Raw genomic sequence first — 22830 nt, 5'->3', positions numbered from 1 at the left:
GTCCCAGCTACTCGGGAGGCTGAGGCAGGAGAATGGCGTAAACCCGGGAGGTGGAGCTTACAGTGAGCTGAGATCCGGCCACTGCACTCCAGCCTGGGCCACAGAGCGAGACTCCGTCTCAAAAAAAAAAAAAAAAAAAAAAAGAAAGAAATTAAGAGGAAACAAAGCTTAAGCCAAAAGCCTCTCTAAACCAGATCAAGATGGAATCTAGTCTGGAATGTCTATTTGGTAGAACTTTAAGTAAATGATCAAAAGTAATTCTACAGGTAAGCTTTAAAAATTGAGATCGTGGCCATTTCAAGTAGAAATAGGAACTCAGTTGTGGAAGACCATAGAATAAGTATAGAAATTCCGTATCCTTGGTACTAGGAAATAAGGATAGATTGTACTGAAAAATTAGTTAAGGCCAGGCATGGTGACTCATGCCTGTAATCCCCACACTTTGGGAGGCTGAAGTGGACGGATCACGAGGTCAAGAGATGGAGACCATCCTGGCCAACATGGTGAAACCCCGTCTCTACTAAAAATACAAAAATTAGCTGGGCATGGTGGCATGTGCCTATAGTCCAAGCTACTCAGGAGGCTGAGGCAAGAGAATTGCTTGAACTCAGGAGGCAGAGGTTGCAGTGAGGCGAGATTGCACCACTGCACTCCAGCCTGGGCAACAGAGCAAGACTCCATCTCAAAAAAAAAAAAAAAAAAAAAAGAAAGAAAGAAAGAAAAGAAAAGAAATACAAAAATTAGCTGGGCCTGGTGGCATGCACCTGTGGTCCCAGTTACTTGGGAGGCTGAGGCAGGAGAATCGCTTGAACCCTAGAGGTGGGGGTTGCAGTGAGCCAAGATTGAGGCACTGCACTCCAGCCTGGGCCACAGAGTGAGACTTTGTCTCAAACAAACAAACAAACAAACAAACAAAAAGGCTGGGCGCGGTGGCTCAAGCCTCTAATCCCAGCACTTTGGGAGGCCGAGGCGGGCGGATCACGAGGTTAGGAGATCGAGACCATCCTGGCAAACACAGTGAAATCCCGTCTCTACTAAAAGTACAAAAAAAAAAAAAAAAAAAAAAATAGCCGGGCATGGTGGCGGGCGCCTGTAGTCCCAGCTGCTCAGGAGGCTGAGGCAGGAGAATGGCGTGAGTCTGGGAGGCAGAGTTTGCAGTGAGCAGAGATCACACCACTGTACTCCAACCTGAGCCACAGAGCCAGATTCTGTCTCAAAAAAAAAGAAAAAAGAAAAAAAAAGAAAGAAAAAGAAAAATTACTCAAACCAGATTATACCTAAATGTCAGGATAAATAAGGTCAATTTCATGGAAACTATTGATTCAGTGGATATCTATATAAAATAACATTTTTTTTTTTGTTTTTTTGTTTTTTTTTTTTTTTTTGAGACAGAGTCTGGCTCTGTCGCCCAGGCTGGAGTGCAGTGGCCGGATCTCAGCTCACTGCAAGCTCCGCCTCCCGGGTTTACGCCATTCTCCTGCCTCAGCCTCCGGAGTAGCTGGGACCACAGGCGCCCGCCACCTCGCCCGGCTAGTTTTTTGTATTTTTTAGTAGAGACAGGGTTTCACCGTGTTAGCCAGGATGGTCTCGATCTCCTGACCTTGTGATCCGCCCGTCTCAGCCTCCCAAAGTGCTGGGATTACAGGCTTGAGCCACCGTGCCCGGCTTAAAATAACATTTATTTAAAATAAATTTTTGTGGTGTGTCCAGTATGTATCAGGCATTATTTTGGAAATGAATACATACACATGAAGAAGACAATCCCTGACTTCAAGGGATAAGTGAATGAAAGGGTCAGATCACTTTCAGAACACAAAGAAATAATCATAATTCATAATTGTCAGGAAACACAGAGTAGGGTGGAAATGATTCTGCTGGAGAACCTATGAAAGAACTGATTTAAAAAGTGACACTTGAATTAAATCTTAAATGAGTGGTTATTGTCCAGGATGCAAAATGGTGGAAAACATGCAGTCAACAAATGGAAGAGAATGCATGTTCAAAGCTACAGAGGTATAAAATATTATGGGAACATAAAGAGCTTACGGGCTGTGAATTGGCAGGAAGGCTATGGAGAGGAGTGTCTTCTTGTTTCTCCTATGCACATACTGGAAAAGTAGAACTCAGCACCAATATTACAGTGCTATGATTATAAAGACTTAAAGACACGCTGAATGCAGTGTGAAAGCAAGCATTACTGTATTCAGGATTCGACTGAAACATCAGTGATCATTTATGTGCTTGCTATCTCTGCAAAGATTCAGGGACTCTAAGGCTAAGATGATTTATGTTTTCTATTCTTAGATTCTGGCTATGCTTTTCTGTCTATTGGATATGAAAGAAAGTGGCAAAGATAAAGCTGGAGGTGTAAACTGGAACCAAATTGCAAAGACTTTAAAATATCCTGCTGAAGAATGCGCAGATTATTACCCTTATCCGTGTTGATGTTTAGGAAAAGAGACTACAGAGAGTTGGCTCTGTGACATACAGAGAGAAGGGAGCCAGAAAGCACAGGGGGCTAACAGAAATACGAGAACTTAATGAATCACATTGATAAAGTAAATCCCTATGTATAACAATACTTATTTTGTGATAACATTTATTAAAAACATTGGAAGAGTCTAGTTACCAACCAGGGCAGAGAAAGCATCCCTGGCAAAGGTACTGAGAATCTGCACTTAAACCCAAACCAATATAAAGCCAATATCCTTCAGTCCCAGGCTGAAGTATTTACCCAAGCAATGTCCTAAAAGGACAAGAAAAGTGGAGTTGTGTTTATAGCTATCCAAATTAGAGAGACCGAAACCATCAGGCAGGGCCAAGTCCTGTGAAGAAACTTTCCCAAAATAGGGCAGGGAGGTCTGGGAATAGAGACCGGCTGCAGGAAATTGGGCTGACCAGAATAAATAGGAAAACAGCCCACAGAGAGTTGACCAAAATAATAAGGCGGGGCCCTCTTCCCACTATTCCCAGGGTCAGAAGTGAGACGGGGTGGAAGGAGAATGTTTTGTAACCAAAGGATATAGGCAAATTGGCTTTTTAGAGTACAATATTTTGATAGACTACTGCCTCTATTGCTGAGTGTTCACAAATTCATTTCTCAGTCAGGAATTAGCTAATACTGCGTTTCAGCCTACGCAACAGAGTGAGACCCCATCTCTAAATTAATTTTTTCTTTAAAGGAATTAGCTAAGACTGCTTCTAAGCCAAGTTGAAACACTTCAGGAAATTCTCTCAATATCCAACTGCTCTTGATTCTCTGGGTGTCAAGGGGTAGTGGAGTCACTAGGAATGCTTTGAACTTCATTGTCAGGAGGTGGGATGACACAGAGGTGGAATAACTATCCAAGCAAAGTAGTTCTCTCCCTGATCAAGGATGTAGCCAACAGGGCTCTTTAAAACCCAACCACACACAAAAAAGAAAGTCTCCTATTCTGGCTGATATTCATTGGCAATGTGTACATTTAGCAGAGACCTCATCAGAAATGTTAATCAGAGCTGAAAGCCGTTGTCCTCAGATATGATTTAAATGTAAGAAAGAGCCAAAGGTTGAGGAACCTGAAAATCCAAAAGCTTCAGGGACTTCATTAAGAATCTTCTGGGGATGAATGCCCTCACTATGTCTCTATAATACAAAGTTTTCCTCAAAGCTTCTTTGCTTACCCTTTGCTTCAAGCACACCACCCACTCTGACCTACTTTCTTCCCATTTCCATTTCTCTCTATTTATTCCCTTCAGTCAGACAACCTGGTTGGACCATCTGCCTGGACATGGATTTAGATTTGCTCTGCATACTACTTCTCTGATGTACCATTTTAGTTGCATATCCTATGACCCATGGGCAACCCACTTGCAGTGCTATGGGCAGCTCAAGCTCTCATGATAACACAGCCTTGGTCTATCCTCCTTTGCTTCCACATCTTAGGTGGAAGATCTTACAGGCAAGGAAAAATTCATGAAATGTTCCAAACAGAAAGCATCATTAATTGGACCTGCTTTAGTAAATACATGAATTAACATTTTTTATTGTCAATGACAGAATTCTAACTTTAACTGGCTTATGCAAAAGAGCAACCTCTTTAAGCACTGTTTCTCATCAATTGAGATTTTCATTGGCTCCTACCTCATAGGGATGTTGTAAGGATCAAATGAGATAAACTATGCAAAACCTGTAGCACACTGCCTGGCACATAGCTGGAATTACATAAAATTAGCTACTTGTATATCCAACTGTATTCTGATGGATGGCCAATGATTTTGGACTGTTTGAGAAAAGTAGCTTTTCTTTCACATTAGTTTTCATGCCTCAAGGCCTCTTAATTAAAAGCATCTATGAGAACCAAATTGTAGTTTCTCTCCTTGTTTATAGCTTCTTGATTTTGTATCATATGAGAAAAACTGCTTCTGAACATGTTTGACCACACTAAGGCCAGATTGATGCCAGACTCATGCCTTTCCATGAACTCAGAGCACTCAAATGAATGTCAGTCTTCACAGTTACCATTAGGTGAGACAATTGCCTATTTATGGCTCTTTCACCAGGCAACAAGTCTTCTAAAAATTTCTTTGAACCCCACAGAGCTTAGCACAGGGCCTGGCATATAACAGACTTTCACAAAAATATGTGTTGGGTGAATTAATAAATGACTAGGAACAGCAATTTTTTAGCATTCTGGATATGATACAGAGTTGTACGGTTGTTTTTCTCTTTTACCTACTGGAGGTATTGTTTTTGTTGTTCCTGGAGATGTGTTTCACTTAGTTCTAGTATATTATTCTTTAAATATTTTACTGATTTACATTTGGAAATATTTTATTTAAGGCTTTAAAAATCATTAATGATTAGAGAAATGTGCATGCCTTTTTTCCTTTCAAGTTAATAAATAAAATTAGGAATTTACGTATATACCTCCAATTCAAAACTTGGATTTCAGGGCTCTTAATTAAAATCTTTAATTCCATACTTCTGTTAATTTTTGGCATACAAAAAAGCTATATTTCTAAATATATTAACATATATACTTGCTATATACTATATTATCTGCATATTATTTTTAAATAATAATATCACCAAGCATGGTGGTTCCTTCCTGTAATCCCAGCACTTCGGGAGGTTGAGGTGGAAGGATCACTTGAGCCCAGAAGTTCGAGGCTGCAGTGAGCTATCATCACGCCACCATACTCCAGCCTGTACAACAGAGTAAGACCCTGTCTCAAAATAAACAAAGAAACCACCAAAAAATAAAATAATAATATCAATATTACCATGACAAGCACAAAATGAAGATTAAAATATATTTATGGTTCTTTTTGTTGTTATAGTATATCCCTGCAAGGTTGTATAGTCAAAACACTGAAGTCATTTGACTTAATTATTCTATGTGGTATGCCATCAATCTAATATAAATTTGAATTTGTTTCAGTTTGTTTTCAATTTGAGGAATTGCTTTTTATTTATGAAGTATTATTATTTAATTATGCAAATAATTTTCATTATTTCTAATCAAACTCTACACCAAAGTACATTCACTGTAGTCTCATTTTGATGCATAATTATTCCACACTATTCTCTCCTCCCTCTAAGAGGTAGCCATTTTAACATTTTTAGTCTTCATTATTTGAACTGTATACATATATTAATTTTTATGTCTGTATGTATATGTGTGTGTGATTGTGTGGATAAGTATGTTATGTCTACTAATAGTACCACTTTTTGAGATTTCTGAGATGCTTTAAGATATTCAAGATACAATGCAGAATAGGCAGTGCTTTAAAAAAAAAAAACATGTGAACTTGGAGGTTGTTCTGGGTTCTTGTAAGCATTATCAGCAAAAAGAGTTTAAAACTAGGACATTTTGTGTGATATGTGGGTTTTAACGAATGGGATACACTCTGGTTTTCCCAAGACCACTACGGTGCATTTTTAGCTTACAGATGACAAAACTGCAATTTTGGTTCAATGGCTTATTCCTAAGTCCTTGAGTCTCTTCTTTCTTTGACTTTGTCACTGTTTCTCCTTTGTTTTTCCAACATATCAATGCTTCTCCAGGGGCAGGGAGTGAAAAATGTCAGGTCTGCCTAAGCTCCATATCTTCTCCCATCACTGTTGTTATGAACCTCTAGAGTCTCTAATTCTTCAATTCTCTTCTCCAGACAAATCTGAATATTTGTTTTCATCTGGAGATTTAAGCCCACCTCAGTCTAGGACACAGTCTGAATGGGAATTATGTTAGAGACTCCTGCATTAAAATGCAATTGGCTCAGAATCCAGCTTCTTGCATGCTGTTGGGCTCTGTGCTAGTTTCTTATACCACTTGTTTAATCTCTGAACATTGTTATTTAGATTCCTGACCTCCTGATTGGAGACTGCTCATTTTTGTCTTCTGTGCATACTTACCCTGATGACCATCTTGTAATCTGTCCTTGCCATCAGCATGAGTATTATTTCTCCAATGTAGTGCCAGATCTTTGCTTAGTTCAATTCCTTCCTTCTACTGATGGCCCAACACTGATACCTGGGCAATTGCAAGCAACACCACTCTTAAGCAGGGCTTAATGAGACAATCCTGAGATGGTTTCAGCACAAATCTAAGGTTTTCTTATGCATACTACAGAGTCTAGAACAATACGAAATTCTTCTCCATTGCTCCTCAAGTTGGTGCTGTGGTAAGAATATAGGTTCTGGAATCAGATTACTAGGTTGGGATTTAATTTCTATCACTTATTAGTGATGAGAACTTGCACAAGTTAACTTGATGACTAGTGTGCCTCAGTTTCCTGATCAGAAGAATGAGAATGATAACCATTTACTTCATAAGGTGATTGTGAGAATTAAACAAAGTTGTACATTTAAAAGACTTAGAGCAGTGTTTGGCACATAGACAAGCAATAAATAAATGGTAGATATCAATTATTATAAACATTTTATTATTATTGTCAAGGGATCATCAAGAATTATAAGAGGTAAAATATTGTGGGGTGCTTATAAATATATGATTATGAGCCATAGAAAGCCCTAAAGCATAGCAGTTAGTCAATATGTGGGCCAGCTCCACTATTACTTGGAATACTTCCTTGGAAGAGATTGACTATAATACTACTTAATTTGAACTTTTTAACTTTTTTTTTAAAGATGCATAATAAACACCAATGTTATTCAAATAAACTTAGGAATCAGATGTTGTCCAATTGCATTATAGCATATTATTCAAAGAAAACACACATTTCCAAAAATTTAAAAAACAACGCAGTCTGTCATTATCCAGTTTGGAGCTAACATTTTTAATTATTTTAAGGTAGATTGTGAATGGCAAATAAGAAAGTTTGAGGTTTCTCACCTCTCTTTGGTTGTGACTTCATAGAGTTTGCTAAAATTCTACTCAATACTGTATTTAACCCAAAATAAAATCATTTATCAACTGTTAAACATTTATTAAGACTTGGATAAGTTTCAATAACATTTTCCAAAATAAAAATAAATTGTGTGCCTTTATCAGCATGTCAGTTATGCACATCTGTGACAGCCAAGAAGCTTAAAGAGAAAATCGTTGCCGATAGATCTTTCAAAATGTTTTGTGTAATATACAGGAAAGAACTTTGGCTACCTACATTGTATTTAAGTGGCAATTACAACTAAAATTCATCTTACATTTTGTAATTCCCTCTCTGTAACCTGCTCTACAGTCACTGGCTGCCTGGCCAACAATCTCAGAATGTGCCATGCTCTTTTGAATGGTTCTTTTCTGCACTTAAAATTCTCTCCTCCCTTTTTTCTGGCTCTAAGAGAAGGCACAAATGACATTTTTTGACTTCCCTGAAAGAAGCAGTTGTTTCTTGTTTTTTATTTGTTCAGTTCAGTAATTTAACATTCAGCAATTACTTACCAAACTAGGAAAAAGTCATTGTTTCTCTTTCCTTATGTTCTCACCTTAGCTGTGACATAAGGTCCTCCTATGATCTGCCCTCTTGCAGGCTTCTTACAGAAAGAGAACTGATTTAACATACTGGTGTGATGGGCAGAGCTTCTCACCCTTTTAACCATATTAGCCTCTGAAAGAACGTCTTGCATCAAAGGCAAGGAGGTTATAGTTGTATCTCTGACTCTACTTTGCAATCAAGGAAACTTGAAGCAGGCTGACATTCCCCACATGACTGGGTAGGTATCTTTCTGTAGACCAAACTCTCCTATAAAGGGGTCCCAAAGTCAAGCAAGATTAGGTGGAGGAATGGGTAGGAAAGACATTTTGGTTTGGGGCCCAAGCTGTGCTTGCCAATCCATCTTTATTATTAATATTATTCCCAAGTTGACTCCTCTGTTTTTCAGTTGGCCAAGAATCTGTAGAGGCAGAGGAATGTGACTATTTAGGGTTCCCTCAAAACCCTCAGTCTCAGAAACATGAACTCTACTATAGTGAATAATACATAGTTCTTATACTCAAGAAACAAAATTCTATGGTGTTTTCACATTTTGCACCTATCTCCAGAACAAAATTCAACAATGGGATTATAATTTTTTGTTTATCTTCTACTTCACCTACACCATAAGCAGTGTCAGGCAGGAATGAAATCTTTCTCAACCATACTAACCTCAGAACCTAGCAAACTGGTAGGTGCTAATAGGTGGTTATAAATTATGTGCAGATAAAACAATTGCCATGGAATGTTTAACCTGACCAACTTCAAAATAAGGGCCCAATTTTAAAGCTTAACCCCCCAGAACTTATTTTTGAAACTGTAAGTTGATTTCTAGCACAGGACTTTCAGTTCTCATGTTCTCAGGTTTAGCAAAACTTCTACAAAATAGTACTGTGCTCTCTCACTTGTCATTTTTACTTTGCGGCCTTTCCTGTTTCTGCCTAAAATAGAACTTTCTAAATTAGTCTATCCTATAAATGCGACTTAGAGTCCTACCACACCTGACTTTGGGTGGAGAAAGATGGGTTCATAAAGGTTAAGTGGAACACAGATTCACAAACATCAAAGTGCATACTGATTACCTGAAGATCCTGTTAAAATGTAGATACTTACTTAGCATGTGAAGGCTGAGATTCTACATTACTAACAAGCTCCCAGAGGATTCCCATGCTACTGATTTGAGCGCCATCCTTTGAGTATCAAGAGAGTACTTTGCAAACACAGTCATTTATTAATTAAACATTATTTAATCCTAATATGTGCCAAACACTGAGCTAAAAAACTGAGGAAGAATGTGACATAGTCCTTGCCCACAAGAAGCCCACAGTCTAATGTTACAGGAAACATAATAACAAATAAGTGCTATGAATTATACTGAGAGAAGAGAAGCCACAGACAGAAATAAATTATTTGCCAGTGGGAGCTAAACAAATGGCACACGTGGATGTAAAGATGGAGAAAATAGACCCTGGGGACTGTGAAGATAGTGAGGAGGAGTTGAGGGTTGAAAAATTCCCACTGGATACAATGTCCAGTGTTTTGGTGACAGGTATACTACAAGCGCAACACTCACCATTATGCATGTAATACCCATGTAACAAACATGCACATATACCCTTGAATCTAAAATTTAAAAAAGAAAAAAAAAGGACTACTTGCAATCTAGAAAAAGAGACATATTTGATAAAGGTTTGTATCAAAACTATACAGAGAACTCTTAAAATTCAACAAGAAAATGAACAACCCAATTAAACAATGGGCAAAAGATCTGAACAGACATCTCACCAAAGAGGATACATGGATTACAAATAACTATATGGAAAGATGCACAACAGTATATGTCATTAGGGAATTCCAAGTTAAAACAATGAGATACCACTACGCACCTATTAGAATGGCAAAATTCTAAAACAGTGACATCACTAAATGCTGGCTAGGATGTGAAATAATAATAAGTCTCATTTATTGCTGGTAAAAATGCAAAATGGTACAGTTACTTTGGAAGATATTTTGACAATTTCTTACAAAACTCAACATACTATTACCATACAATCCGGCCATCATCCTCCTTGGTGTTTACACAAAGGAGATGAAAATTCAAATGTGAGTCATAACCACAATGCTGTCTCATACCAGTCAGAATGGCTATTATTAAAAAGTCAAGGCCGGGCGCGGTGGCTCAAGCCTGTAATCCCAGCACTTTGGGAGGCCGAGGCGGGCGGATCACGAGGTCAGGAGATCGAGACCATCCTGGCTAACACGGTGAAACCCGTCTCTACTAAAAATACAAAAAAAAAAAAAAAACTAGCCGGGCGCGGTGGCGGGCGCCTGTAGTCCCAGCTACTCGGGAGGCTGAGGCAGGAGAATGGCGTAAACCCGGGAGGCGGAGCTTGCAGTGAGCTGAGATCCGGCCACTGCACTCCAGCCTGGGTGACAGAGCAAGACTCCGTCTCAAAAAAAAAAAAAAAAAAAGTCAAAAAATAACAGACACTGGTGAGGTTGTGAAGAAAAGGGAACACTTACACACTGTTGATGGGAGTGTAAATTAGTTTAACCATTGTGGAAAGTAGTGTGGCAATTCCTCAAAGAGCTAAAAACAGAACTACCATTTGACCCAGCAATTCCGTTACTGGGTGTGTATCCAAAGGAATATAAATTGTTCTGTTTTAAAGACACATACAGGCATATGTTCACTGCAGCACTACTCACAATAACAAAGCATGGAATCAACCTAAATGTCCATCAATGGAAGACTGGATAAAGGAAATGTGGTACATATACACCATGAAACACTATGCAGCCATAAAAAAGAATGAGATTATGTCCTTTTCAGGAACATGGATGGAACTAGAAGCCATTACTCTTAGCAGACTAAGGCAGGAACAGAAAACTAAATATTGCACGTTCTCACTTACAAGTGGGAGCTAAATGATGAGAACACATGGAAACATAGAGCGAAACGACAGACATTTAAGGCCCACTGGAGGGTGGAGGTTGAGAGGAAGGAGAAGATCAGATAAAATAACTAATGGGTACTAATAGGCTTAATACTTGAGTGATAAAATAATCTGTACAACAAACTTTCCATGACACTGGTTTACCTGTATAACAAACCTGCCCATGTACCCCTGAATTTCAAATTGAAGTTTTTCTAAAACCCTGCACACAAATATTTAGAGCAGCTTTATTCATAATTGTCAAAACTTGGAAGCAACAAAAATGTCCTTCAGTAGATGAAGAGATAAATAAACTGTGGAACATTCAGACAACAGAATATTATTCACCATTAAAAAGAAATGAACTATCAAGCCATGATAAGACATGGAGGAAACTTAAATGCATATTATTAAGTGAAATAAGCAAATCTGAAAAGGCTACATGGGGCATGACTCCAACTGTATGGCGCTCTGGAAAAGGCAAAACAATAGAGGCAGCGGTTGTCAGGGATTGGGAGGGAGATGTAAACGAGTAGAGCACAGAGGGTTTTTAGGACAGTGAAACTAGTCTGTCAATCACCACAATGGTGGATACATGTCATCATACCTGTCAAAACCCAAAGAACTGCAAGTGTGAACCCTCATGTAAGCCATGAACTTTGGTTGATCATGACATGTCAATTCTAGTTACTGATTGTAACAAATGCACCACTGAAGTGCAGGATGTTGATGATGGGAGAAGCTGTGCACATGTGGGGGAAGACGGTATAGAAACTCTCGATGCTCTCTGCTTAGCTTTGCTGAACCTAAAGGTGCTCTGAAAAAAAGTTGATATATTTAGCAAAATAGATATGATCACGCCAGAGAATCCATTCTGGGGACTAGATAGTTTTGGTTGGTGCACAAAATTGATCAAATAAACCACATATACCAAACCTACCCTCTACCAGGTTTCTCAAATTGTGGACACTGGGAAACATATTAAAATCAATTGGCATGTCTTTTAAACATGACGATTACACAGCCATCTTCTAGACCTCCTGAATCAGAATTTCTTAGTGCTGCAAGCTGATAGTCTGCAGTTTAGCAAGTTATTCAGGTCGCTTTCATGTGTCAGGGGGTTTAAGAATCAGTATTCTATTCATGCCCACACATTTTGGGGTACAAAAGCAGATGCCAAATTGATTTCAAATAAGTTTTAATAACTTTACCTTCTTATTGAGCACAATCAACAAGCTTAAAATTTGTGAGAAACCATTAAATTATCTGCACATTCTTTTTCTCAAACCATCTATAAATTAATGAAATAAGCCATGTAAATAACAGTGAAATAGAGTCATTTGGGAAAATGCATATATGGCTCTGACACCATTTTGAAAAGGAAAAAAAACATAAATGATTTGTGATTTTGGCAAACAGTACAAATATATTAATAAATCTTAGAGACAAATCATTATCAGCATTATCTTTACTATAAGACATACTAAGAATATGCTAAATAAGAAATATTTTGCTTTTAAGTTTGAGAGAATCATAAAGGAACTGTTCAACTTTGTGTGTTCATCTGATAAGAGGACAGCTAAATGTATCCTCCCCATATTTCCTGTTTCTATTTTTAAGAATACCACAAGCAGCTATTCTAACATGTCTTTCTTACATAAATTGTCCACAAATGCACCCTGGCTAAAAGAGCCTATCTCGAATTGGTTGCTTAAAATTCTAGGTGTAATTGGCAAAATAACAGTGACTCAAAAGGATATCTGCACCCCCAAATCTAAGGAACTAAAAATGCCAGTGTTACTTAAGAAAATCTCTCCGCCACAAAACCTCAGTTTTTTCTTTTTGTATGTATACCCCACGTGTACTCTCAACTCCATAATTTCACATATTATTTTCTTTAATGGCCCATTTACTGTAGTATTTTGAGCTTCATAAGCAAACTGAAAATGTAATGTCATTTTGATCAGTTTCTCATGCACCATGTCTGTTGTCACCAACTCCACCTAAAACACACACACACACACACACATCACATTCATTTGTGCAGCAGCTCAGCTTACATATTTGTTCAAATGGATTTTAGCCTTTGCTATCCACTTTGGATGAAGACTATTACATTATTCAGTAGCAGCACCTGAGAATTCTAATCGTCTCAAACTGTTGAATAAAATTATGGACTATTTTTGAAATAATTTAGCTCAAGTACTTTGGAAAGTCCAAAAATCTGAATCTATCTTTTGCTATACTCTTAAGTGGCTGCAACCTCAGTATTTTAAAATAGACGATTAGCAAACTAAAATATGTCACTACAGATGATTTGCCCTGATTCCTTAGTAAGAAGAACAGCAAGATGCAGATGTGGTGAATGAAAGCATATTGACCCCTACTGACCAATTGAATGTTCTGGCTTTTCCTCCATTCCATTAATTGCACTTTAACTTGCTATCAAGTCAAGCATGAAGCAGTTTAAGCTATCTTCACTTACCCAATAATACCTATTCTAACTTTTAAACTATTCAGATGCCCATAAGTATATTAAATATATTAATTCAGCAGCATTATGTCACATTCCTATCCATTAGTCTATGTGACCCAAACATGAGTCTCCACTTTGCTCATAAATGTGCTATATGTTGACTGCTCCATTAACACCTATATTTACTTATCAATCTAACAGAGTAGATATAAGCATTTGTTTGCCAGGTATGGGGAACATCTACCCTACATCCAATTGGTATATTCTATATTTTTATTGCACCGTTTATTATTTTCATTTTCTTACATCAGGCCTGAAATGATTTCTCCTTTGCATTTAAGAAACACCATTCTTAGACTGACACAGGAAAAAATTTCTTATTATGGAAGACTGACTTGAAATATACAATCATTACTGTATTTGTGGTTGGTTAGTCAAATTGGTACATTTTGTTTTCAAGAGTGTGTAGTGAACTGATGCAGATAACACAAACCTCTTTTCCCTACGGAGTCTTTCCAACAGCTTCAAAGGCAAGATCGAGTTTGTATATTAGGTAAAATGTAGCTAAAGTTTAAACATTCTACTATTCTGCTATTCATGACGTCAATCAGCTTTGGAGAGATTTTGTTGTCCGAGGCTATAACATAAAAAGCTCCCAAATAAGTTTCTGAGAGAAATTTTAATCATTTGTCCTATGGACCCTTAAGACCCAAGCACTAACATGAACATTTCTAAAGTAAAAATTCTCAAATTGAGAAATATTATTTGACATCCTATTGGGCCCAGACAATGATGTCAACACATTGATCATTCAATGGTTCCTGTAGGAGTCAGAAACAGACTTAACTCCTCACACATATGGATGCATATTCTGTCGGTGCTTCTTTTACATTTCTTGCCTGTCTTGAGTTCAGTCCAATGATGGAATGGTTCAGGGAAGCATAAATAATGCCCGGTTTGTTTTCTTCTAGGCATGGATTAGAATAAACTTCAGACCCTTCCTGCATCCTGAAACAAAAGTCAGGCTCATTATCATAAATTCCAGTTTCTGATAGCAGTACTTGGGAATTTTGCCTGGTGCTTGCTTCCGTTTGCTCACTCTTAAAGGGAACATCAACCTATAATAGAAAAGAGGATGGTTTTAAGTGACACTTACGGCCATGGTAGTGCATATTCATTAGCAAACTATGAATGAAAGGCTTCAATGGAGTCATGTCCATTGTGAGAAATAATCTACTGTCCCTCACGTATGCTGCTGACATCTACATTTTCAGCTAAATCTCAATTATTAAAGGATGAAAGGCTTGAGAATCACTATGTCACCCCTAAATAGTTATTTTGTGCTTTATTACTGGTCACTTTTGAGGTCACAGAACATTTTTTAATCCCCCTTTAAGATAAAAAGCATAGCCCAAATTGATGGAAAAAGCAAAAAATATCCTATGAAAACTTCAGGCAGTTTATAATATGATGAATAGCATTTAATGCAGTTTAGAATAAAAAGATTAAGGATAAAGCAGAACAAATACCCCCGAAGGGGGCAGAAAGAATAAATATTATGAGTTAGCCAAGATACATTATTATAATTTGAGACCTCAAATTAAAAAATTGATGTCAGTTTTGGAAAGATAAAGCTTAGAAAAAGTTCTAAGACAATATTCCAGTTGTTATTCCTATCAAAATAATTTTTTTTTTTTTTTTTTTTTTTTTGGTGACAGAGTCTTGCTCTGCAGCCCAGGCTGGACTGCAGTGGCGCAATCTCGGCTCACTGCAAGCTCCACCTCCCGGGTTCACGCCATTCTCCTGACTCAGCCTCCCTCCTGAGTAGCTGGGACTACAGGCACCCGCCATCTCGTCTGGCTAATTTTTTTGTATTTTTAGTAGAGACGGGGTTTCAGCATGTTAGCCAGGACGGTCTCAATCTCCTGACCTCGTGATCCACCCGCTTCGGTCTCCCAAAGTGCCGGATTATAGGCATGAGCCACTGCACCCGGCAAGAAAATTCTTACAGTTTCAAATATAGCCAAATATCTTAGAGCTTCTGAGAAAGAGGTGAATTTGTAGAAACAAACAGTAAAATTAGTCCTGATGTTTTCTCACTCTGCAGTTATTTATTAGCCACTCCTACCTATACAAAGGTTCACATGACAAAGATGTGTTCATCCTAGGGGCTATTTCAGTTCTTTAAATTCAAGTTTTGCCCATCGATTTATGCTCTTGACGTCTGGCCTAACTCCTTTAAGGTATCAGGTACACAGTCTGAAAGTCTACACACTTTATCTGGTCCTTTGTCATCCTCATTGTGCTATGTGCAGTAGGATGTCTGTGGCAGATTTCCTTGGCAGAGCTCTATCATGCAAGCATGTTTGGCTTTACCCTGAGAAGCTAGGTAATAATTCCTGATACAGTGCCACCCTCTGATGTGGTGGCTGCCCAGAAATCACAGTGAGGCTGAGCGACTGAAAGAGGCAGAGGTTGCTTGGCTAAGAGAAAAAGTACTCCCAACTCCACTGGAAGGAGCCTGGTTGAAGTCAGTAGGTGGCACACTTAAGAAGACTGTCAAGTGAACTGAAAAATAGCCATTAGTCCTCAATATATCAACAAGGATCCTGTGATACTTTTCAATCTGTTTAAACCTGTCAATTCAATTGCCTGTCTCTCATCCCAAGAAAGGGTTCATTTCCATGAAACGTTTTGTTAAAGTGAATGGAGCAAAGGAAAATCTAGCGCTCTGCAGCACCCCTGCTGTGGCACCCCGTCAAAGTGGCTGGCTGCCACAAGGCCAGTGCACCACAGTGTGGTGGATAGGGGTGATAAAACCAGAAACAGCAATCCCACCTTACATTCCTATGGCAGGTTGCGGTATACAAAGCACTTTAAAATTTGTATTTATAGTATATGTTTAGATATAATTCACATGCCATAAAATTCATCCTTTTATGTGTACAATTCAGTGGTTTTCATTAGGCAAGCACTTTACGCCCTCAAAGGACCATTCTGGATTAAGATCAGAGCTTTGGCTTTCATATGTACCTGTTATGTTTGTACCAGTTCCTTTCCTGTCACGTTTATACCAGTTCCTTTCTGTACTTTGATTTCTCCACAGTTCCCATACTAGTTTTATGTTAAGAAATATTTAGCCCCAAGGATCTAATATGGTATCCTTTTGATTATTTTCTAAAATGCTAGACAACTGAAATGGGGCAAAAATCTTCAGATTCTTGTGACAAGCAAAAACACTTTAAAACAAACTTCCCAAACAATTGCACATACAGAAAATACCCTTTTGAATTAAGCTTCAAATCGTAATTTATCCAGCCTACACAGGAAGAAAAATGTCCACAGCTTAACCAACCTGGGTTTTACTTGCACAGTAAATTATTTAGATTTTTGTCTTAAATAATTTCATAGCTCTCTGGCCTTATTGTAATCAAATGAAAGTTTTATTATTATTTACTATAGAAAGAAAATAGCATTCAAGAAGATTTCCCTATTTGAGGGAACAAAGCCTTAGCACTCAACACATACCTACTGATGCTCATGAAAACTTAATAAAAGTTTGTCAAGTTGAGTGTATTCGGTTTGGTTTAAAATTAAGCAGCTGGGTGGGGAATGTTGAATGCCATTTAATATTATATACAGAATTATTGGCTGTATCGACTTTGCCTTTTGTGGAATTTTTAAGAGGGTTACTACCTCTTTATCACTATTTTTCCTTACTGAAACACAGATACATATCAAGTTCCTTTACAGTATCTCATTTATGACTGTTTAGTTTTAATTAGAGGGCTTCAGAATGCTTTTCCACAAATATATTGCCTCGTCTTACATTCGTTTTTAGTTCTAATATCTCCATACCATTCAACTCAAAAGAAAAGCCTACATTTATTTTCCAAACCTTGTAGGAAAGATTGACTCTAAAATTCCCTTCCTTTAGTCTGGGTGGTCCCTTCCTTGATGAGCCCATACACATTGCCAGGGTCCTCTGTGTAATAACTAAGCCAAAGATCATGCCTCTATTTTGCTGGTGCTATTTATGAAGATATCTAACCATTTTATGAAGTTATTTATGGGATCATTCTTTCATCAGCTCCCTACTCTCTTCCAGAAAGACCTTAAGGTGTTTACATAAAAAATAAATGAATAGCCTGAAGCCACATAACAGGCAAGAGTAGAGTCAAGGTTGTACGGTTCAGTCTCTGACTTTTCTGTCTTGGATCTAGACTGCCTCCCATGAACTTCCAAAGAACCATTTATTGTGATACTTGTTAACCCTAAAGAGCTTTTGCTGCATAGAGAGCAGAATGCAAAATTCACATCTTTAAAAATGGGTACATATATATATGGTCCATAGAATAATGCCTGGCACATGGTAAGTGTTGTATAAATTCATTGAATAAATACATAAACACAGTATAACGCAAATTGCATTTGTTTCAACAGATACATCAAGTTTACCAGGGTAATTTCCCTTCCTGTTGTGTCAGAGAGTTCATTTTGCTTTCCTGGAAGACAAAAGGAAAAGAAGTAATCAAAAGGAGTAACGAAAGCAGAAGTAAACCACCTTGCCACCCATGCTTACCCTGTTGAATGCCAGGGATAGTGTTGTTAGTTTTGGCTTGTTAATTTGCTTTGCCTAGCACACACTTGTTTGTGAGAATTCACAGTGACCAGCTCTCTCTCTGGTCCATCACTTTTCAGTCCATATAGCCCCATGGCATATCTAAGAGGAAGGGGAAGGATCTAGTATATCACTTGCGAGAGACTGGAAGTCCTTGCTCTGGGGACATTCCATACTCAATGCCAGAAATGCTGCGGTCCTGTCACCTATGTAGCCAAGATCTCCTACTACCTAGTTCACTCTGGATGTGGTAAATCAAAAGACTTATCCCTGCCTCCTTTTCTGAAGTTCTAAGAGAGGTTCCAGCAGTCTCAAGAAAGATGATGAAAGATACAGAGAGGCTGTAGAAAGAGCCATGGAATTGCAGATGAAGAATTGGGGTAAGAGAGAATTCTTCAGAATCCAGAGAAGGTTCTGAACTCCAGAAGTTCTCACTCCAAAATATCAGAAGCACTTTTGCCCAGTCAAAGGTTATTCCTGTGACACACAGAATAAGGGTTGCTCTATCTAGCTCAGTTTCTATAACTACACTGTCGCTGGTGTTGTGAAAACAGGAATGGGAGAGAATGGAGGAGAAGAAAAAAGAAAGAGAAAACTGAGTAGTTCAGGCCAAAGCTAGATCAGAATTCTCTATGCTTTCCTCTCTTACTTATTTGGTCATGACATTGAGGGAGTTCTTACAAAAGTAGAAAGGAATTATTTTCAAAATATCACACCATTCCCATCATAGCCAAACCCACATTTTTCAAATGCATTATTGTTGGGTAAGGATTCAGGTCAAGCCTATGTTTATTTATTTATTTATTTATTTTTTTTTTTGAGACGGAGTCTCGCTCTGTCGCCCAGGCTGGAGTGCAGTGGCCGGATCTCAGCTCACTGCAAGCTCCGCCTCCCGGGTTCACGCCGTTCTCCCGCCTCAGCCTCCCGAGTAGCTGGGACTACAGGCGCCCGCCACCTCGCCCGGCTAGTTTTTTGTATTTTTTAGTAGAGACGGAGTTTCACCGGGTTAGCCAGGATGGTCTCGATCTCCTGACCTCATGATCCGCCCGTCTCGGCCTCCCAAAGTGCTGGGATTACAGGCTTGAGCCACCGCGCCCGGCCGCCTATGTTTATAATGGCAACAAAAAGTACAGACACATTCATTTTCTCTGGGAACATTGGTTCTTCAATGAGATAAGGGTGCGTGTGGGACTGGCATGATGTGGTATGGCTGTGAAAAGAGGATAATACAAAATAAATCAGATATCTTGATCTGAGAGATTGTTTCAACTTCCAATCCTGTTAAGGTTTAGAAGAGCTCTTTCTCACACAAACCTAAGACTGATGCAAAGAGAATGATTAATTCTCAGCAATGTGCTATGCTTGCCACAACTCTAGCTGGAACACTGTGCTGCGGTGAGCATGCCTCTCTCGTGACTCAAGGAAGCCCCAACCAACCCATCTGGCTTTTTAGCACAAGTATGACTTGTCTTCTAGGAAATCATTATCCATGGTTTACAGGATTGGGAAAGAAAACAACAGGAAGAAACTAAAAATCCTTTAGCCCCAGAAATAACAATGTGTGGTACTGGGGGCAGAGGGAAAATAGAACCCACCTTGGTGCCTTCTCAGGAAGCAGAAGAGGCAGAAACAGGTAGTGATGAGTAGAGGCAATCCCCCCAAAGGAAGCAAACTATACAGGAGCCATGGTCTGCTTGCCATTTCGTCCTTGGAGGGTCGTTCTGAGGCACTTTTTACATCTGGAATGTTAGTAAATGCTAAAGAGAGTTAGGAAATCCGAGATATATTGGGATCAGCGGCACCCCTCTGCATTGTCAGAACTTGAATGAAGGAGATTTCAGGCCAGTGCCCCCATTTCTCCTTCAGAGGCATTCCTCAAGAATCCCAGTGCCCTCAGCCACCTCTTACTTTCTTGCTGAGCAGATGTGGCTCTGCAATAATTTATCTTTTGCAGAAATTCTTTATTCTGATAGAGTTAATCTTCCACAGAACAATCTTCATGATAGCTGTCAGAAGGTACTTCTTTAAGATTTTCTATTTACGGTATCTAACTCTCATATTCATCCTTAAGTAGGAAAACCATTGTCTTTATTTTGCCCCAAGAATAGACCCAAGTCAGATAGCTAGTGAGTGGCAATGGGAACTCAAGTCAACATGTTTGTAACATGAAATTCAAGTTTCTTCAACACAATGTCCTTTCCTTGTCTCATAACTTATCAGAATCTCCAAATACCAAATACTTTTGATATCCTCAAAAGTGCTCTGCATGGCACACAGCTAATGCGCATTACTATTGATCAATGTTGATATGCATTGAGGTCCTGTTTGTCTGCAGTTGTTCACAGCTCATTAGCAGGTTGTGAAACAATTTAGTAGGTCACAAATAGCATTTTAAAAAAGGAAACAGAAGAGGATAGAAATCAGAACGCATCACACACACTAGAGCAGTGGTTCTCATGCAGGACAATTTTGGCTCCAGGGAACATGTGGCAATGTCCGGAGACGTTTTTGGCTGTAACAAGGTAGGGGGCTGGCAACTAGTGAGTAGAAACCAGGGATTCTGCTAAACATCCTATACTATACAGGATGCAACCCCCACTTAGTGCAACAAAACACTATCCAGACCAAAATGTCAATGGAGAAACTCTGTCTTACAGTTAAGTAAGACCTTATGAAACTTTTTTATATTTGTGTGTATTATGGGTTGTGATGTAAGATCTATTTTTTTTTTTTTTAATTTTTGGGTTACTGTTAACACAGTATGAAGAATACTGAAGTAAGATATTCTAAGGTCTGGCCTGGTGGCTCATACCTGTAATTTCAGCACTTTGGGAGGCCGAGGCCGGTGGATCACTTGAGGTCAGGAGTTTGAGACCAGCCTGGCCAAAATGATGAAGCCCCGTCTCTACTAAAAATACAAAAATTAGCTGGGTGTGGTGGTGTGCATCTGTAATCCCAGGAACATGGGAGGCTGAGACAGGAGAATCGCTTGAACTTGGTAGCTGGAGACTTCAGTGAACCGATATGATACCACTGCACTCAGCCTGGGTGACACAGTGAGACTCCATCTCAAAAAAACAAAACAAAACAAAATCATATTAATTCTATTATAATGTTATTTTGTTTCGCTAGATGCTTGGGTTTGGGGTAAAAATGATTAGGGGCAATTGAAGCTGCACAAAAAGTGGTTTGGTTATTCAGAGTGGTAACAAATGTTGTCTGTTGATGCTGCAGCTGCTGTTTAGTTAGTGATCAGTCAAACCACTGCCAGGAGTGCCAGAAACAGCTGTCTCGGGGAGAGTCTTGGATAGTAATGGGGACTAAGGTTTCTACAACAGATATCCTAATACAAACAAATCTGCTGGATCAAGAAGATCCAACTTCTGTTACTTCTTTAACCCCCCCAAAAAACTAATTTCCTTAATTTTACTTGATTAGTTTGATCAAATAAAACTAATTCAGAACAAACTGTTTCTCTATTTCAGAACAAATTCAAAACTCCTCTAACTTATTTTGAGTTTGTTCTGAAATAGAGAAACAAGAAAAAGAACTGAAATTGATTGAGAAAATGATGAGAGTGTACACTTGTGTACGTCCAAAACCAGAGCTAGCCTTGGGGAGGATTCCAGTGTTTGCACACTACCAGAGAATCCAACAATCCATCTCAAGATAAGTTAGCATCATTTGTGGAACATCACCCCAAGATTATTGACACAAAGTAAATTCCTGGGCTTATTTTGAAGCTCACTGAAAGACTGTAAATACAACACAATCTTCGTCTATCTGCTTTGATCTCCTCTTCCCCATTCCTTAAGCATAAGGACACAGTATAGCCTGTACAATGATACCTCTGACACCTGGAATAAAAAGAGGCACATTCAGCAGGTACTCCAAATCAGGGTGGAAGTCCACAAGGACTTCCTGCCCTCTCACTTCACACCCACTTTCCTGCCACAGATAATGATCACATTTTGAGGAAGTTCTTTTTTCATTTTTCTTTTTTTTTTTGAGACGGAGTCTCGCTCTATCACCCAGGCTGGAGTGCAGTGGTGCAATCTCGATTCACTGCAGCCTCCACCTCCTGGGTTCAAGTGATTCTCCTGCTTTAGCCTTCTGAGTAGTTGGGATTACAGGTGCCTGCCACCATGTACAGCTAATTTTTTGTATTTTTAGTAGAGATAGGGTTTCAGCATGTTAACCAGGCTGGTCTCAAACCCCTGACCTCAAGTGATTTGTCCGCCTCGGCCTCCCAAAGTGCTGGGATTACAGGCGTGAGCAACCATGCCCAGCCTTGGGGAAGTTCTTAATCAGAAACTGACGAAAGGAAGTTTGGGAAGGGTGAAGTGGCAGGCCAATGGATGTTTCAATGACTGTTCCCCAGCTCTGTCAACTTTTCCCCTAGGACTTTGGCTTGTTTTACAAGATGCTTTTCTTCGTTTTGGGAGAATAGTGCTTTCCCAAGAGCATCCAAGCCCCAACACTGTCACAGACCTGTTCTTACATGAACTTTTAACTTGAACATAAACAGCAAAAGAGGGTCACATACAAAAACAAGAAAATGTCCAAAATCACTTTGGAAATATATTTCACAGGAAAAAATAAAATATTTTTTATCAGACCTCCAAAATTTCTTTATGAAAAGCATGGTCCTTAAACTTATTTCCAAAATATATTTTTCTCCTCACCTTATACTTGGTTCACTAAGCACTTTCAGGTTCAGAAGGAAAAAGAATTTTTCTTTGACCCTCCCTGTTATTTTTGTTTTCACCGCTTTACTGAAGAAAAATGCACACCTAGATTAAATTAGTTTTAAATTCACACAGAGTTTAAATTAAAGTTAATTCCTAAACAATTTACCTTTAGTGAAGGAAGTAGAAAAAAAA

General features: G+C 38.8%; 1 protein-coding gene across 3 annotated transcripts in view; it reads right to left on the bottom strand.

The window, feature by feature from the left end:
- Positions 1-4772: 4772 nt before the first annotated feature.
- LOC105470400 (B and T lymphocyte associated) overlaps positions 4773-22830 on the bottom strand; it is a 43537-nt gene continuing 25479 nt past the window's right edge. For 2 of the 3 annotated variants that reach the window (XM_011722361.3, XM_011722362.3), the window contains 3 exons: positions 19543-19704; positions 17785-17831; positions 4773-14444 (listed from right to left, as the gene is read on the bottom strand). In XM_011722361.3, coding sequence (XP_011720663.1) covers positions 14169-14444; positions 17785-17831; positions 19543-19704 — 485 coding nt within the window. In that variant the 3' untranslated portion in view covers positions 4773-14168. The remainder of the gene's footprint in view (positions 14445-17784; positions 17832-19542; positions 19705-22830) is intronic. The other variant, XM_011722363.3, reaches the window with a different exon arrangement.

Source organism: Macaca nemestrina, chromosome 2, assembly GCF_043159975.1.
Source record: "Macaca nemestrina isolate mMacNem1 chromosome 2, mMacNem.hap1, whole genome shotgun sequence".
In the NCBI taxonomy this organism is placed as follows: Eukaryota; Metazoa; Chordata; class Mammalia; order Primates; family Cercopithecidae; genus Macaca; species Macaca nemestrina.
The sequence above is the reverse complement of the archived record's forward strand: the minus strand, read 5'-3'. Positions and strand labels throughout refer to the sequence as shown.